The 18,322-nt window shown below is 40.6% G+C and overlaps 2 protein-coding genes across 2 annotated transcripts in view; one reads left to right on the forward strand and one right to left on the reverse strand.

Moving 5' to 3' along the window:
* Window positions 1-18,322, forward strand: part of LOC142832680 (ATP-binding cassette sub-family G member 3-like) — a 158,955-nt gene that overhangs the window by 70,288 nt on the left and 70,345 nt on the right. The window lies entirely within an intron of this gene.
* LOC142832688 (ATP-binding cassette sub-family G member 3-like) overlaps window positions 1-18,322 on the reverse strand; it is a 41,839-nt gene that overhangs the window by 6,481 nt on the left and 17,036 nt on the right. The window contains exons 8-13 of the mRNA XM_075943373.1: window positions 17,928-18,029; window positions 15,317-15,567; window positions 12,172-12,254; window positions 8,976-9,065; window positions 7,457-7,581; window positions 4,673-4,827 (exon numbers count right to left, since the gene is read on the reverse strand). Coding sequence (XP_075799488.1) covers window positions 4,673-4,827; window positions 7,457-7,581; window positions 8,976-9,065; window positions 12,172-12,254; window positions 15,317-15,567; window positions 17,928-18,029 — 806 coding nt within the window. The remainder of the gene's footprint in view (window positions 1-4,672; window positions 4,828-7,456; window positions 7,582-8,975; window positions 9,066-12,171; window positions 12,255-15,316; window positions 15,568-17,927; window positions 18,030-18,322) is intronic.

An 18,322-nucleotide genomic window follows, 5' to 3' on the forward strand; every position in this document is an offset into this window, starting at 1 on the left:
CCTACAAGTGAATCTGAAGGAATCTTTTCTAAACAGAGGTTGGTTTTGGTTTGTTTTGTTTGAAACCAAGTTTCTCTCTGCAGTCCTTGCTGTCTTGTACACCAGGATGACCCTGGGCATGTGCCACTAACTCCTGAAGAGGTTTCATTTTCACTATGACCAAGGTTTTATGTTAAGTTAAGAAAAAAAAACTGACCAGCACAACTCCCACACAATTATAACTTCTGTATTACATCACAGCCAGCATGAATCCCCGCGGATTTACTGTAAGATATAGGCTGGTCAGTATTTGCTCTTTTGATACTACATGGACTCTCTGATCAAAAATACGAAGAATTTACCAAAGGTGTCTGTCTGACCTAGGAAGACAATGGCCAAAATCCTGCCTGGCCTCTCTGACCATTTGTATCCTCTTTGTTGTAGGCTTTCAAAGTCTATTGAAAACATAGGAGAGCTCTGTGCAGCATTTAGATAAATCTCGGTTCTGCTTTTCAAGGAGTTAAGTCTAACATTGTTAGCAAAACCACAATTAACTATCTTGATCACATGTATTTTTATTTTATATCTGAGATAGTTGAAATTGGTTGGGTAAAGCTTTAGAAGCCAGTGTTTATAACTGTGATCATGAGTTGGCCAATACCCCATGACAACTCTTTATTTAAGTTGAGGTTTGACATTGGTGTATTCATCTTTGACTTACACATTGCCATATCATTTATATCATCTCTAAGTTTTATCTTTCACATTTCTTAAATGTCAATTAGCTTACTTAGACCCTTGCAACTTGTTTTAACTTTCTAGCTTTTCTTTCCATTCTGAAAACACCCAGCCATATAAATTTTCATACATCAATCTTTCTTAATTAAAAATCTATCTTTACCTCCCCCTTCTTTTTTCGTTTTATTTTGAGAGACAGTTTCTCTATGTAACCCTGGCTGCCCTGGAATTCACTACTCTGGTGGCTGGCCTTGAACTCCCAGCTCACAGAGATCTCCCTGCCTCCCTCTCCCACTGGCTTTTGTGTGCTGGGATTAAGGGCATGCTCCACTATGTTGTCTTACCTTTATATTCTTATAACCTTTTAAAAAATATTACTTTTTAAAACTCCCGTGGGACATGAGTGTTTGAATATTGAGGGTAGGTACAGAAAATCAATTATTTCTTTATTATCAGGGTACAGAAGAGGAATAAAGAGAAATCTTTTATATCAATAACAATAACATGCTAGCTTAGAGTTTGTTTTTCTGTTGCTGTTGAAATCCATTGGTGAGTTTAATTATCTCAGTCAGAAGCCTGTCAGTGACAGGAAAAGGGTAGCATCATTTTTTTTTCACATTTGAAACATGTTAGAGGCCATAAGGATGTTGCTAGAATTAGAGTTTTCTGTTTTATTGGTGCCTAAATTTTGGCATGGTTTCATCATATTGGCAAAAGTATGGGAAACTGTATTCATTGAGTGAAAGTTTATTGGTTAATCATTTATTTTAATAATCAAGAATTAATATTTTCTTATGCCAATGAAAAGAATAGGTGACAGAAACCACTGTATTGTCTTCTATAGCTTTTTGTTGACAACAAAACCGCTAAAGGGCTCTGTAGGCTGTCTGACAGTGGACAAATTTCTAAGTGTGTATTATAATAAGGGACTTCATTTTAAGACTTGGCACGCAGTGGTGTCCACAGCCTAGCTGGGAGTCCACAAATTAGCTTTCTTTAGTAACCATTTAAAGATGGCAAGTCCTAAGCCATGATTTTAAAGGTTTATTTTGAAGAGACTTGTGTAACTAAACAAATTTTCTTTAAGATTTTAAGTTTATATCAGAAAAAAGTATTATGCATATCCTTCATATTTAAAGTTATGGTAATACTAAAGTGCTATCAAGAGAAAGGGAAAGCTTGATTAAGGGTAGACAAGTGACTCAGCTTCAAACTTGTAGAGGCCTGCTTGCTACTGGGAGGTGGCAGTGGCCTCTCTTCTAATTTTCTGGAGTAACATATGGGCAGGGCAAGAAAATGTCCTGCAAGAGATTCCCTGCGAGGAGCTGCACATCCTCTAGGGTGTACTTAGCATGGAAGTTCACATATTTGTTTCAATGGTGCCTTAGTTCTAATTTTTTAAAGTAAAGATTATATTTGTTGTGAAAGTATATGACATTTAGGAGCTAAGAAATCCCCATAGTAAAAGTAGACATGTAAACCAAAGTAGAGAGGTTGTCAAAGACCAAGAGTGATGGCATCAGGGAGAGATGTGGTTTGGGGCAGCCAACCCCAAACAAAGGCCAGTCTATATCAAAGAAAGCAGGAGTCTTCCAGGAGACAGATGAACATCAAAATATCAGGTGTACTCCTTTTAGAACTTCTACCCATATATTCTCTGGGATAAATTTATTGTTTTGCACTCCTGTTTTCCCCATTAAATATATAATCACATGACAGAAGGGAACTTTATATGGACACATTCAGTCATCTTTAGCCCTCCAGCCAATGCACTGGAGACACTGGAGACTTCTCTGAAGATGGCCTGGCTTCCCTTCTACACTCTGGGGTAGAAGGACCAGAACCAACAATGGAAGTGGTCATGGGCCTTGCTATTTCCACTGTGCTTTGGGATCCATGCTCTAGGATGGCAGCAGAGCCAATTTCCTACAGATAAATTGGTCCTCTAGTACTTTGACTGTCGACTGCCACATTCCCCGAGAGTCTGGCACCCTAGCAATCACAAAGGTGAAAACATCATCAGTATACCCCAACATGAGCGTCCAAATAATCAAAGATGTTTTTAGGTCTAAGAACCAGAATGCTAAGGCTTCCTTTACGGAAACTAGACTACAGTCCAGCACAGCAGCCTTAGCAGAATACTCTGAGACTGATCCTAAATACGATGGGGCAGAACTTTCCATCAATTTCTCTTTTTCTGCTCTATGGGGTGATTTACATCTTGATTGAGTGCTGTAAGTATGATCAGTAAGTTAGAAATGCTAAAATATGGGCAAGGGGATTCCAGTAAGGCATGGGTTGCAGTTGCAAGAATGCTCAAGGACACTCACCATCCCACCTGACAGTTTTCTATTTTTCTTTTTCTTGGAGTGAAAGAAATACATGGGGAACATTGGGCAGACTACTACAGTGATCATCTGTGACAGACCATTCATTTTTTTGATTGTATTTAAGGCCTGCTCTATGAGATGGAAATCTTGTTTGACACTGTGGCTTGTGGGGTCATAGGTCACAGGGGAGAATCTACTGTTACTCTTTTAAAAGGATGTGGTATTACACTGACTTCTAATGAGTTGTTTTGACACCCTCAGATTAGTACATCTTAGACCTTCATCAGAGAAGCTTCCCTTTGCAGGAGACAGTGATTAACACAGATCTACCACAGCTCAACATACAGAAAATAAAGACTACAGAAGATCCATCCCTAAATGGGACATCAGGATATCATACTCTCCTCCCAAGGATCAAGGATCATGATAGAGAGGCTAGAGATATTGTATGAGCCAGAGGCAATGGACAACTACAACAAGACAGTGTTTCCTGTCACAACAGGACAGTGACACATATGAGTGCAGAGCAGTTGTGACAACATGGACATCACCTGTACAAGATCAAGACAGACAAAATCCCTGCACAGAGGAGAGAGTTGGCCATGACCTCCTACCCCCACCTGAGGAGCTATTGGCAGTGATAACTGCTGGGAGAGGGAGAGCCAGTTTTTTTTCAGGATGTGTCCCCTAAGACCATGACATAATTACACAGAAATTATATTATTTGCAATACTGTTAGGCCAATAGCTTAAACATATTTCTTGCTTACTCGTATATCTTAACCCATTTCTATTAATCTGGGTATCACCACTTGGCTGTGTTTTACTGGCAAAGTTCTGGCACATCTGTTCCCAGTGGTGGCTACAGGGCTTCTCCCTGACTCTGCCTTCTTTCTCTCAGCATTCAGTTTAGTTTTTGTGTCTAGCTCTACTCTACCCTATCACAGGCCAAAGCAGCTCACATATTCAATAACCAATAAAAACAAGACATATACAGAAGACTTCCTACATCAGAGTCATTTACATTAAGTGTGTCATTCATGGGCATGGAAGACTAAGACTGAGTAACCAATTACAGACAGATGAGCAGAAGTGTGCTAATTCAGGAGACTGATTAGTATTTAGTAGTCAGGAATCTTTCACTATTTATAACAATTTTCAGAACAAATGAACTCTGAGATAGACTCCTCATATTGAACAATTACATTGACCACGACTTTGGCTTTCCCACTAGAGACTACTGTATACAACAGATCACATTTGCTGTGGTTAAATCAGCAGGCAAGTCTCTCACACCGGCATGAAAAGAAGGCAGCAATCTGTCTTATGAGTGAATCGGCCAATCACACCACTTTCTTGAAGCTCCAATTTATTATGGCTTTGTAATATGATCCCAAGCAATGTTTGTTAAGAGCTCACTAGAAAGGGCATGCCAACCATGTCATAGGACTGACATCAGAGCAGCAGCCACACATGTGAAAGCAAAGGTGGCTCCTTCTCTCCTATGGACCATAATAAGCTTTATCATAGGACCTCTTCCCCAAGACCTGATGTGTTAATAAGCATGTACATGTGCAAGGAGAAACACAGAAATTTTACCTATTAAAAAAAACAATTCACACTCACCATTGTGATGAGAAAATAGATGGTTATGATTTGTGTTGGTACAGCTGCTGCAATCTCCCCTGCTCCTAAAGACAGTGGCAGGGAACTGGTACAAAAAGCCAACATCATGACAGTAAATATCATAGTGAAGAAACCCTTCACATCTGTTCGTACTCCTTAAAAGGAAGAAAAGGGGGGGGTCAGTGTAGCTACTGAAATCCAGGTTATTGTACAGTTTTCAAATAATACTTCAATCTCTAAGGAGACTAGTAACAATTCTACAGTCACTCTACAACTCTGAGTTTCCAATTTAATTCCATGTGTCCACATAAAAGATTTATTTGATTTTCATTTATGTGTATCTTTATGTGTGTCTGTGGGAATGTACGACATATGTGTGCATTTGCCTTTGGAGAGCAGAAGAGAGGAACAGATCTCCTAGAGCTGTGGTTACAAACAGTGAAAGCTCCCTGATGATGAGGGTGCTGGGAACCAAATTTGGGGACTGTGGGAAGCAGGGAGCAGCAAGTACTCTTAACCAATGAGCCTCATCATATGGCTTCATTTTTACACAAAATACGTTTACATACAAAAGCCTTTCTCCTCTATGCACAACTATGAGCAATTTATGAGATCCTGGCATGTAGAGCTACAAGCAACACAGCTGGCAAAATTTCTGCTGCTGTCTCTTATAGGAGAAACTGCAAAAGAACAATTCATGTTCACATTCTCCTGTGAGTTTTATGATTGCATTAGTAATGAAATTGGGAGCAGGACTGTGCCAGTGAGTTTTTGTAAACTGAACATGAGCTAGTGTCATATGGAAATAGGGAACCTCATTAAGAAATGCTTCCTTTAGATTGGCAGGTAGGCAAGCCTGTGGGGACATTTTCTTAATTAATGATTTATGTGGGAGGTCTTAGACAACTGTGGATGATGCCATCCCTGGGCAGGTGGTTCTGGGTTCTATAGGAAACCAGACTTAGAAAACCATTAGAAGCAAGTCAGTAAGCAGAATTTCCCCAGCCTCTGTTTCACTTCATGTCTCCAAGTTCCGGCCCTGAGTTCCTGTCCTGACTTTCTGTCTTGAAGGCCATTGAACTGTAAGATGAAATTAACCTTTTGACCCTCATCACTTCAAGTTAGTCTGGTCATGGTGTTAGTCACAGTGTTAGAAACCTAACTAAGGCAAGGGTTAAACAACCTGGAAGTGGTTTTAATATCTAGAGGACAGGGGGTGCCTTCAATTTTAGTTTTTCTAGGAAATCACCATGTAACTACTCTGGAGGAAAACAATGTGTCTCAAAAGCTGATTTGTAATCTTTATGGAGCTAATGTGATGAGCCATCCATTGTTGTGTGTTTTATAATAGTCACAAGGACACAAGTTAGAGTCTAGAGGAGCTGAATTTCAAGTCTAATTGTTTTCAAAGATATTGTTTATTATCATGGTGTGTATAGTACATGTGTTGGTATGGCTGTGCATGCGCCATGGTGTGCATGAGCCGGGGTGTCCATGAGCCATGGTGTGCAAGAGCCAAGGTGTGCATGTGTCATAGTGTGCATGTGCCATGGAGTGCATGTGGAGTTGAAGGACTTTCTGGAGTGATTCTCCCTTCCACTGTGGCTTCTGAGGGTCAAATTCAGGTTGTCTGGCTTGCAGGACAAGAACATTTCCCATAACCATTCCATGGTCCAAATGACTGGTTTGGAATGATCAGTATTCTATAAAACAAAGTCTAAGCTTTTCGGTATTATCTTTTAAAGTTTGAGAATATGTGTGAGAGAGTGTGTGTGTGTTGGGGGTGTGTGTGCCTGTGTGAGTGTGTGCATGTCTGTGTGTATATATGTGTGTCTATGTGTCTATGTATGTGTGCCTGTGTGTATATGTGTGTGTGTGATTGTACATGAGTGTTTGTATATGTGTGAAAATTATGGAAATTCTAAATAGTCTAGGATGACGTCTAACCATGTGCACAGATGATTCTGTTTACATATTTTAAATAATAGTTATATAATTTCACCAAAGACCAAATGTACTGTCATCTCTCTTTAAGATGATAAAGGAAGACATTGTATACATTTAAATATTTTACTCATATGTATATATGTAAGGGATATAATCCAGTTTCTATATTTTATTTACATATGCAGACACTTATATAGAAACACAAAGAAAAATGTAGAGCTGGGCTAGAGAGAAGGCTCGCTGATTAAAAGCATGTACTGTTATTGCAGAGGCCCTGTATTCCATTTCCACCACCTACACTGTGGCTCATATTCTCGGAGTTACAAGTTATCCGATGTCCTCTTCCGGCCTCCCTAGGTACTGCATCCACTTAGTACATACGTACACACGTACACACGTGTACACACACACACACACACACCCCATTCATAAACATACAAATGAAACAAAATTAATCTTTTATCATACATATGGATAGACACTAATAATTGATCTTGATCTGATGACACTGTCTCAAATGTATAAGTTATTGTTCATTAGTATAGATAGAGTCCCAATAAAATCAGAACTTTATGAACAGCTTTGCAGTTCTTTTGAGAGCAAGTCTTGAAACTTGGTTCACACTGAACTTCTGTTTTGATGGAACACAGTGGAGACATACTTTTCTACTTCTGCCCTTAACTTAAGGCTTGCCAGGTTGATGGCTGAAAGCAGCTTCTTTATTTATTAACTAATAAAAGCGACACATATACAGAAGGACCTCCTACACCATTGCCTCAGTTGTACAAGTCAACATGCTCCAAGAGTAAACACACATTCTCTTGCTTTGTCACTTACCTGCCATGCTGAATACTATAACAATAAATATAATACTTGGCAACAACCTCCTGGGCACCAGGTCACCGAGCAATTTCCCAAGGAAATACGATGACACTTTGTAGTATCCACTGGTGTGCTCATGTCTAGAGAGACAAAGATCATGTTACAATCATTAGATTAGTCCAGAGGACACAGGGGAGATGCTGACTCCAGTGACTTGTGCTACCACAGGCAGCCTAACAGGACACTGTCCCCTATGCTCCATGCTGACTCCCAACATGTCCCCATCTTAGGGACCAGCATCTCTAGGCCATCATCCTTATGACCTTCTCACTATGATTCTCCCCTCTTTTGTCCACTCTGGCCACACAACAGCCCCTCCAGGAAAACAGCCCAATGTGCCCACTCTCCCCAGAGTCTCTGCCCCTCTAAAGCTGGTCCTTGAGGAGCAGCTCATTCATACCTCACCTCAGACACTGGTCTCTCCTTCCAGTTCTTATGAAGAAGGTGACACTGTCACTCTGAGGTCACAGTGCACCTTCAGGACACCACATCCTTCTCTTCTGCTACCCTCACTTTACGACAGATGTATTCCTCCAATAATCTCTCTTTACAACCATGAATCTTTACAAGATACTAAACCTAACCCTTTCACTTTCTGGTTCTTCCAAATCCTAAACCCTTCCCCTCCCAGTTTCTCCAGCATATCTCTGACTTTTAATTTTTGTTACAGGATCACCAGCGCAGGCTGGCCCTAAATTCCATGTGTAGTCAAGAATGGCCATCCTCTTGCCTCTCTCTGGGCCCCAAGTGCTGGGATTACAGACATACAGCCATGCTCAGGGTTTCATGGCACTGTGACTTTAACACAGGGTTTCATGCACACAAAGACAGTGCTCTACCAACTGAGAAAGGCTCTCAGCTCCTCTCTGATGGCTCCTCTCCTTAGCATGTACTTGGAGGGAAATCTTGGCCATCTTTGAGAGCAGAGAGTCCTAAGCACAGCCCATCAGGAAAATCTTCCGTCTTTGAAAAGCACGCGAGATAAACAGCTATTTTAAACTCAGATGCTGTCTGGCTTTTTCCAGCCCTCCATCAAAAGGATGACACTAATTCTTGAGCAGCTGTATTTCTCCAGGTCAAATGCACTTAAGCTCTATGAAACCCCTGACATTCTTATTTGGGGGGGGGTCATGAATTTCCTGTGATTCTTAGCCCCCTAATACTGTGTTGTCTCCAGAACTGAGATCTAGTGATCACACCACAAATTGGAATTTTCACTGGGCAGTAGACACCTCTGCTCCTGATTTCCCATACATTTTTATTAATATTAGTAATCACTTTACATACTTTAAAACGCCTGGGGATGCAACAATGATGAACATAAACTTTATAGATTGTTTACTTTTCAGTTAAACAAATAAGAAAAAAGGAAAAACACTGGTATTTCTTGAGATAACCTCCTAGGCCCATATATGAATGTAATCAACTTAATCACCATCACCTGATTCCTGTTCCTAGCTCAGGGGCTACTTACAGAAAGCGATCCCTGTCAATCATGAAGAGCTCCCTGGAAGACAAGCTTGTGATACATTCAAAGCCTGTGACCAAGAGGAGGACAACGATTCTGCAGGGAGAGAATGGAGGCAAAAACAAACGAAAATTCAACGTTAGATTTTTTCCCCACAGAGCTTGTTCCGTAGATTAGATAACATAGTTTTTTTTTTTTTTAAAAAAAGAAAATAATGGAGAGATGGTTCATCAGTAAAGAGTGCTTGTTGCTCTTGCCAAGTACCCAGGTTTAGCTGCTAGCACTCACATTGTGGATCACAAGCATCTGTCACTCCAGTTCCTGTGGATATGATGCCCTCTTCTGATCTCCACAGGTCTCAGGGCACATGCATAATGCATATACATCCATGCAGACAGACACTCATACACATAAAAATAAAACAAGTATTTAAAAAAGAAAGAAGGAAAATGTAGAACTGTTCTACATTAAAAAGGTCAAGATACATGAGTCCCATGTCTTCCTCTCTGTCTCCACTGCAGTATCTGTTAGTGAAAGTTTGTCCTCTAAAATCAAACAATTTGATAATGGCCCTTAATATAATCATCCTAGAGTATATAATTTAGGAGTTAGTTGGATTTAGGTTAAACCATGAGAGAGGTGTGTCCTCATCATGGGAAGAAACATCATTGCACTGTCTGTCACATGAGGCCTGAGAGAGGGCGGCCAGACAGGAAGAGCCTGGGAGAGAATCCTCTCCTCAGACTGCAGTATGAAAACACATTTGCTTTTAAATCCACTGATCTTTTGGTATTTAGTTGTGGCAGCCTAACCTATTACTTCAATTTAACAAACTTGGTTATAAGCATCATTCGTAATGTATAAAGAGAGAAACATAAAGCTAAATAGGTACGGATTTACAGAAGAATATGAATTAAAACATGAAACAGTGGGGGAATCCACACTCAAGAGATTACTACAGAATTGACTGTAGAACATCTCTCATGCCCTAATGATGATCCCTAAAGTAGGCCAACCAACTTCCTGCATGGTTTCCAAAGAGCTAGAAAAAAATGACTTCATTCATTCTTATTTATGAAGAAATGATTTGCGTGCATGCGGTAGGGGATGGTAAGCAGGAGGAGGAGGAATAATAGGCCCTCTGCAGTTACCTGTTTCCTGGACACACATGGCAGGTTCCTCTAAAACAAATGGTATGACTGGGTCCTAACAGCCTGCTACATAACACTTTTTCAACTCACAGTCAGAGCTCAGTGACTCTCTTTATCTAGGTGGTGGTTAGATATCAAATCAGATGATATGGGACCTTATGGGAGATGGTTTTCCTCCTACATTAGAAAGAAATTCCATTTTATAATCTACCAAAGGCCTCACTGAAGCAAAGTGTTGGAAATGAAAGACAAGCTAAGAATGGGTAAGACTATGAGCAGAGCAGGAAGCAAGATCTCCAAAGTCCTGGAACTTGGGAGACAGAGGCCTGAGGATGGCTCCAGACAGAGGGTAGTCTGGGCTACATGACAAGGTCTGGGCCTGTCAGGTCATAACCATGGCCCTGCCCAAAACAGAGGACCTGAGCACCACATGACCAACAATAGAGCAGAGACCTGGGTTCTCTTCCTCTCCTAATGAGCCAGTCTTGCTTTCAAGACTCATTTATTTAACTTTACTAAATGCAGGACTTTCTCTCCCTCCACTCTTCCATTCCCACACACACCCACTCCCTGGTGCTCAGGGCATTCTCCCTCTCTGTCTCCAATAAATTGTCCTAGAGCTCCATATGTAATTACATTTCTATGCTTTTATCAACAAAACCAAGAACTTAGAATGGGAATCTTGTGGTCCTGGCTATACTTAATCATATACCATATTTACTTTCTGATCTGATTTTTAGATATTATAATTGACAACCTATAGCTACACACTTAAGGTATAACACTAGTGTGTTACAACTTGGGAACAGCTATAATGATCATCTCACTGCCTGGCTTGTGTAGCTGAGTATTGTGGCTAGTTTTGTACTCTGATCTTTGGTCAAGCTTTATTTATTAAAATATAAATACAATTCCACTATAATGTAACTTGTGGCGGAGTCACAGCTCAGAAACAAAAAGCACTATAACTCATCAGCAGAGAAAACTCAAGGGCCAGTGAGATGGTTCAGCAGCTGTGATGACTGCACCGAGCTTGATGACCTTGAGTACAGTCCCCGAAACCCAAGTGCTGGAGGGATCCGCTCTTGCCAGTTGTCCTCTGACCTCCACATGCATGAGGATGTGGACGTACTGGAGCCCTGTGTGGTGCTGGTGAGGATATGAACAGTGCAGTGGGGTTGGAGACAGGACAGCAGCTCCGCAAACAGTTAACCCAACAGCTATGCTTGAGCCACTTTAGCTTTCTACCGCAATGAGCAAGAGTCCAGGGCTCAAACAGATGCACTTGTATGCTCAGCAATGCAGCATCTACACACAGTGGGCTGTTATTCTGCCTTACAGTGTCCAAGGAATCCCCACACACGCCACACTTTGATGGGCCTGAGGACATTAAACTAAAGGAAATCAACTGCCCCCAACAAACAAACAAACAAACAAAAAAAAGGAAAATATCAAAACAGCATCAAAACACAGATACTTGTGTGGCCCCAATTCAGGGTTCCCATGTTATTCATATTCATGACAAAAACTAGAATGGCTGATGCCAGGAATCAGGGGTGGGTGGTATGGGAGTCTTCTTTCAGAACTGCAGGGTTCTATTTAGGAAAATGAAAAAAAAAACCCACACATTTCAGGTACATAACGTAAAGCTCCTCCATACACTAAGCTGGTAAAACATGAACTGTGTGGTGTGTAGTTTCCTACTCTCTACATACAAACACACATGTGGAAAAGTGAGGTCTTCCACTAAGCTTTTAATGTACCAACACACTCTATCACATTACAAACTATTTACTCTTGTTCTTGTCATGAATTCCAACTCTTTATTTTATTTTATTTGGTTTTTCAAGACAGGATTTCTCTGTGTAGTTTTGGAGCTCATCCTGGCACTAGCTGTGTAGACCAGACTGGCCTCGAATTCATAACAGTCTGCTTGCCTCTGCCTCCTGATGCTGGTACTAAATGTGTATGCCAGCACCACTCACAAATTTGAATTCTTAATGGATTCATATAAGCTTAAACAAAGTAACAGCATTTTCTCATTTGCTTACCTGGTGTGGACTTCAGTACAGTCATTTTGTAAGGCAAGGAAAATAGTACCAACTACCACAGCTGTTATGACTGCAATAATTACCTTTCAAAAAAATACAGGGAAAAATTTCCATTAGGAGTCAGTATTATTCTACACAATTGTTCATTATTTTAAGATATGTGGTTTACTAATAAGATCTCTCCAGTGAGATGAAGACTATATTTTGTCCTTCCAGGGACAACATACAACCCACATGTCAATAGACTGCTCATATGTCAGACTGACAATGAAGGTCTCTGCAATCTGAGACTCTAACAGTGCAGATCCTGGAAGCTAAGACATCTCCCAGTGCTCCAGCAGGAATGGTCAGTGAGGGACTCAGTTCAGGTACTAAAACCTGGATGATACAGGGTGGGAGAGAATGCAGGCACCTGGGGAGGTTAGGGAACAAACCCAGGTAAGTGACAGAAAGTGTTCATCTAAACTGAGATCTCGGCTCTGGTGCCAGCGAACATGTGCAGCTTTCTACTTCCGGTGGTTCAAGGGAATTCAGTCTTTCTTTACTCTTATAGTTAAGAAACAAGTGCACCCCAGGCCAGGGGGACAGCTCAGTGGCAAAGCCTGCACACCATACACAAGGCACTGATCCCCTCAAGTTCAAACCAAACAACAAAATTTAAAACTGCTCAAAACAGAGTTCCTAGGAATGGGATTTTGTGTGCTAAGGAGGGGTGAGCTGGTCACTTCAGGGAAGAGTTTGCTGTGTGGGAAACAGCACTATTGCTGTCACCACAATGATCATACAGCGTCCTCTGGGTCACCACAGTCTCCCACTTCCCATCACCTCTGTCACTGCTGCTCCATCAGCCTTAGTCAGAGCAGCCTGGGCTCAAGTCTCATCTAAGGAGCCATCTCCTCCAGACCCCCACCGACCCCCATCTACCCAATCTGTGCTGACAGTCACAAAGAGCCTGCACTGCTTCAGTTCTGGTTGAAATGACTTTAAAGGGTCCTTCAATTAGCAAAGGAGTAAGGCTATACGATACTGTAACTTATTTGACACTTTCCTACTACTCGTAAATTTTTAAAAATAGAACACTATAATCTAAGGAAAAGCATCATATCCTGTAACTTAATTATTTAAACCAAAAACCAAATTTGTAGCATCCAGAAACATGGCTCAAGAATTAAGATCACTTGCTGCTCTTGTAGGGGACCTGGGATTCAGTTCCCAGGACACAAATAGCCCCTAACAACTTTCTGTAAGTCCAATTGATGCCTTCTTCTGGCCTTCATGGGCATGCGCATGATGCTAAGATACACATGCAGGCAAAAAAGTCATATACAAAAAATAAATAAAATTTTAGTAAGTTAGTTGATGTGGGAGTGTCATATATCAATCTGTTGATTTCATTGGTTAAGCAATAAAGAAACTGCTTGGCCCTCATAGATTAAAACATAGGTGGGAGGAGTAAACAGAACAGAATGCTGGGAGAGAGAAGCTGAGTCAAGGAGTCACCATGATTCTCCCACTCCAGGCAGACGCAGGTTAAGATCTTTCCTGGTAAGCCAGCTCTTGGGCTACATAGATTATTAGAAATGGGCTAGTCCAGGTGCGAGTTATCTGAGAAAAGGCTAGATATAATGGGCCAAGCGGTGTTTAAAAGAATACAGTTTCTGTGTAATTATCTCGGGTAAAGCTAGCCATGCGGAGCTGGGTGGGAACGCAGCCCACCGTAGCTCCTTCAACAGTTAGTTTTCAATTTCTAGCATTGCTATCACTCACACAAATACAGACACAGACATCCCCCTGACACCTCATGATATTCCCTTATTGTTGAACAATGAGTAACCCAATCTGGTGAAACCAACTCACTTCCTTCTAATCACATTGAATCTTCTTTTCCCAAAGACACAGGTCATAAAAATGCCCTCCTTTTTTACAGAAATGCCCAATTATAAAAACAAAGTATTTGGAGCAATTGGCAGTGCAAGTCAAATGCTCAGAATGTTTACAGACATACAAGCAAGCAAGAAAGAAACATTTAAATATGATAAAAACAGAACACATGTTAAGAAGTAAGTGATGTTTTGTTTCAGCCAACAACACATGACCATTCAGTATGCAACAGAAACTCAGTGCCTGAGAATAAAATAACAATGCACTAACAGCAGAACTGATTTTAAGTTCTGGTTGGACAGGGAAAGGGATATAGGCCCATGGTAGAGTGAGTGCCCTCTAATGGCAAAGGCCCCAGGATCAAACACTAACACAGCAGAATCAACATAATCATGAAATAAAAAATAATTGAATAAGTGATGGCTCGATGAGCTGGATGAACCACATTTCTGTGTGACATTCATGTTAAAATAGAGAAAACCTTAAGTCATGATGATCCTTGTTACAGAGTCAGTTTAAAGAAAAGTAGAACTTCACCTCCTCCCAGTTCCAGTGGCTGACAGGGAAGAGCATTGTTCAGTCCAGTTACTGTATGTGTGAGCTGCACTCTTGGAGTAGCTACCGCTTTCACACTCTGGACTCCTGATGAGGGAACAGCACTCTGCAGCTGGCTCATCTCAGGCAGTGGATGCTCAGGCTCCCTCAGAGCTGTTCTATGGCCCTGTCTCCTCACCACATGATTTCAACCACAGATCAACCGTCCTTTCCCTCTCCAGTCATCTCCACCCCTTCTCTACTTAAACCTTCTCCAAGTCCATTCTTTCATCTGACAGGCTACAGTTTTATCTATTTATCCAGTTACCATCCATCCACCCACATGGAAAGTTGTACCAGGAAAAAAAGCCTTTTACTCCTTTAATCATTCCTGGACTTTGAACTTGTAAGATGCACTGGTGAAATAAAGCAGACAGGTGTGAGGAGCTCATAGGTGTGCTGAATTTCTTCTTGCATTCTTCGAATTAAATTTCCTGCTTGGATTAGTAATTACAATTCCTCTAGATAAAAAAAAAAACACTAAAAGGTTTTCTGTAAGTAAAATGTTACTCATGTTCTCCTTGCTCTATTGAACATTTCTCTATGCCAGGCAGAGTGGAGATGACAAACGCATGGAAGGAGCAGAAGATAAGTTGGCCCTGCAGTAGACTGACTCAGACACAAGTTGTTCCCAATTGAGATTCACGATTAAAATAATTCAAAAAATTACCTGAATTACAGTGATTCGTGTAAAATCCTTGATATTTTTGAATGAATGACAGATTATCCATCTGAGCTGATGCCAGAAAGGGGTGACACACGTGATCTTCTCCAAGACTGAGCTTTTCCCTTCCTTATGTTTCCCTAACACTTGATCCAGTTCAGTTCTCATTTTGCTGTATAAGGAGGACTTGGCATACATATTGGCTAAGTTTTCGCTGATGTGATTCTGTCTCTCAGAAAGCTCTTTATGTTCATCAGCTTTGGGATGAAAGTGGATAAAGACAAGAAACATACAATAATTTAACTGATTTTTCTGAGACAGTACACATGAATAACACATAAATTATGTATCAATTTTTCTTGGAGACAGTCTCAGGTACCTTAGACTGGCCTCAAAGCTGCTTTGAAGCCAAGAGTGACCTTAAACTTCTCCAAGTTCTCTTGTCTCTGTCTCAATGCTGAGATTACAGGTATGCACCTTCACACCCAGTTATGTGCTGGAACCAAACTCAAGCCTTTGTGCAAGCTAGGCAAGCAATCTACCAGCTGAGCTCCATCTTCAGCCCACCAAACTCTGAGCATAATAAAATTACTCCTGTGTAATTCCTTCGCAGATTAGAAAAGTGTTTATGATTGACCTGACTATTGTCATTACCCCATGGATACATCAATCTGATTGGCCTTTTACCATATGGACCCCAATTCTTAACAAAATCCTCCTTCCCTTATGGATCTATACTTCTTAATGTAGAAGTCTGGTCCCTCCTTTATGCCACATGTGAATGTATATGCAAATTCATGAACTGCCTAGTATCATATTTTTAAAATGTTATAAACAAAGCCAGGCATGGTGACATAGCCTTGTAATGCCTACACTTGGGAATTGAAGTAGAAAGAGCACACATCTAAAGCCAGTCTGACTACATGAGCAAGCAATATATAAAACAATAAAAAGAATAACATGGTAAACAATAGGTACATCTAGTTTCAGACAGAAATTTCCCTTGTGATAATATCATATAAATGTTCATTTATAAATTAAGTTAAAAAAACACTTAGCACTAACAGACAGTAAAGTCTGCTATTTAATTTTGGACACTGAATTAACATAAAAGCTGTTTCTATGTGGTTGTGTGCCAAAGGTCATGATGCCAGAGGACATGTCAGAGGAGCAGCAGGTGGTGACTGAGGTTTGGGGTGTCAGCCCAAGAGGAGGAAACACATTGATGGTTAATCTCAGTTAGATAAGGACCTCTTGATCATAAATCTCAGGATGTCTTTTGCTTCTGCAGTCCCTTTGAATCCTTGCTCTCTGGCTGTTGCTATCTTTCCCTGATATCTGCCATGATTGAACAGGTTGTGGTGAAATTCCCCACTGCCTGTAAGGTAATGTTTATCTCTTTGAAAATATCCTATTCTTCTAGACAATTTTAACTGTGAATTATTATAAAGATGACTTCCTCCCTAATTGTCCATTTTATTTGACAATAATATGCAGAACTTTTATGGATAGAGGTTTATATAAACTTATGCCTTTCAGTCAAGACCGTTGAGCTCCACCTTAGAAACTGATTAGATAACAGCTCAGATTAATGATTAAAGAACATTTGAACTCTCTAGGTGCCAGGCTGGCGCTAATTCTCTTAAATGTTTAACAGATACAGACATAGGTCTTGGTGTCCATGTGCCTATCCCTGCCCTTAATTCTCCTGATACAAGAAACTAATAATAGATGGGTATACACCCCAAGGATCTAATTACAGCCGATAAATTGTCTTTTATGTATAAAGTTTCAGTTTGTGATTTTTTTAGCATTTCTTGTGTGACTGGCTTTACAGATATACAGTAGAATTACTGATTCTCTCTCTGTAGGCACAGTATACACTGTGCCAGCCAGCGAGGGATTTGTGTGTGAAGAGATGATTGCTCTCTGCTTATGCTCTGTTGATCTGCAATATGTTACTTAGGTGTAAATGTATATGGGATATTGAGATGACCTTGCTTTTAATCCTGTGAGGGAGATGAAAAACATGTCACCTGTACACTGTAGGAATTTAGCAAAATTACCATATGGGACAGAGATTAGGATAAACAGTGTTTCTTGGAAGTACTCTGACCCTGAAGAATCCATGTGGAGGATAAGGATTGTTTTACTAAGAGGGCCTTGTGGTCATCCCATGACCTTGGTCACAGGACACCTCATGCACACCTGGGGCTCGTGTGTTGTTTCTGTACTGCATAAAATGCTTAATGAAAGACTCGAGTCATGGAAGCACTTGATGTTCCCTTCAAAAAGACATGTAGATCAAGGTTGGGGACCTTGGAATGAGGAAATACTTTATGTAACAATTGATAAACACACATTTGTACAGCTGTGACCACACAGACAGATTCATCCCAGTCAGTCCATCAGAAGAGGCTGATGAATAAATGATATGATTAACAGAATGTGAGTGTCTTTCTTCCTAACCCCTTAGGTAAAAAAGGTCTTAGCTTCACCAGCCCCATGGCTTCCCTCTGAAACCTGAGCTGCCTAGATGCTGGTCCCAAGGCTACAACAGTTGTGTCTTAATAAGATCAATTAGGCAAAAATCTGTGTCTCTAAAAGACTCACATACCTTCATGGCCATCTTCCTCTGTGTGGAATAGAGCAGAGAAACTTCCATTAATGATGTCCAGGAAGAAGTCTGTGGAGTTGTTGTGGGAATCATAGTTGTAACCTACAAAAAAGGAAGACCATGAATACAAATGTGAAAATACTCTTTCAGAGAATGGAAAAGTGGGAGGGGGGAGACAGAATCTAAGAATTTCTTCATCTTTTTGACCCTCCCCTCCCCTAACTCATCCTTTTCTACTTATATACACTCATAATATATCAGCACTCTCTGCTTTACACCCTATTGTATACATATATGTGTTTATATTGGTGCTATACACACATTCACACATACACATATATAATACACAGACATAGCCAGAATAAACATCGCCTAGACATAGACAAAGACTACTA

The sequence above is a fragment of the Microtus pennsylvanicus genome, chromosome 12 (genome assembly GCF_037038515.1).
Source record: "Microtus pennsylvanicus isolate mMicPen1 chromosome 12, mMicPen1.hap1, whole genome shotgun sequence".
Taxonomy (NCBI): Eukaryota; Metazoa; Chordata; class Mammalia; order Rodentia; family Cricetidae; genus Microtus; species Microtus pennsylvanicus.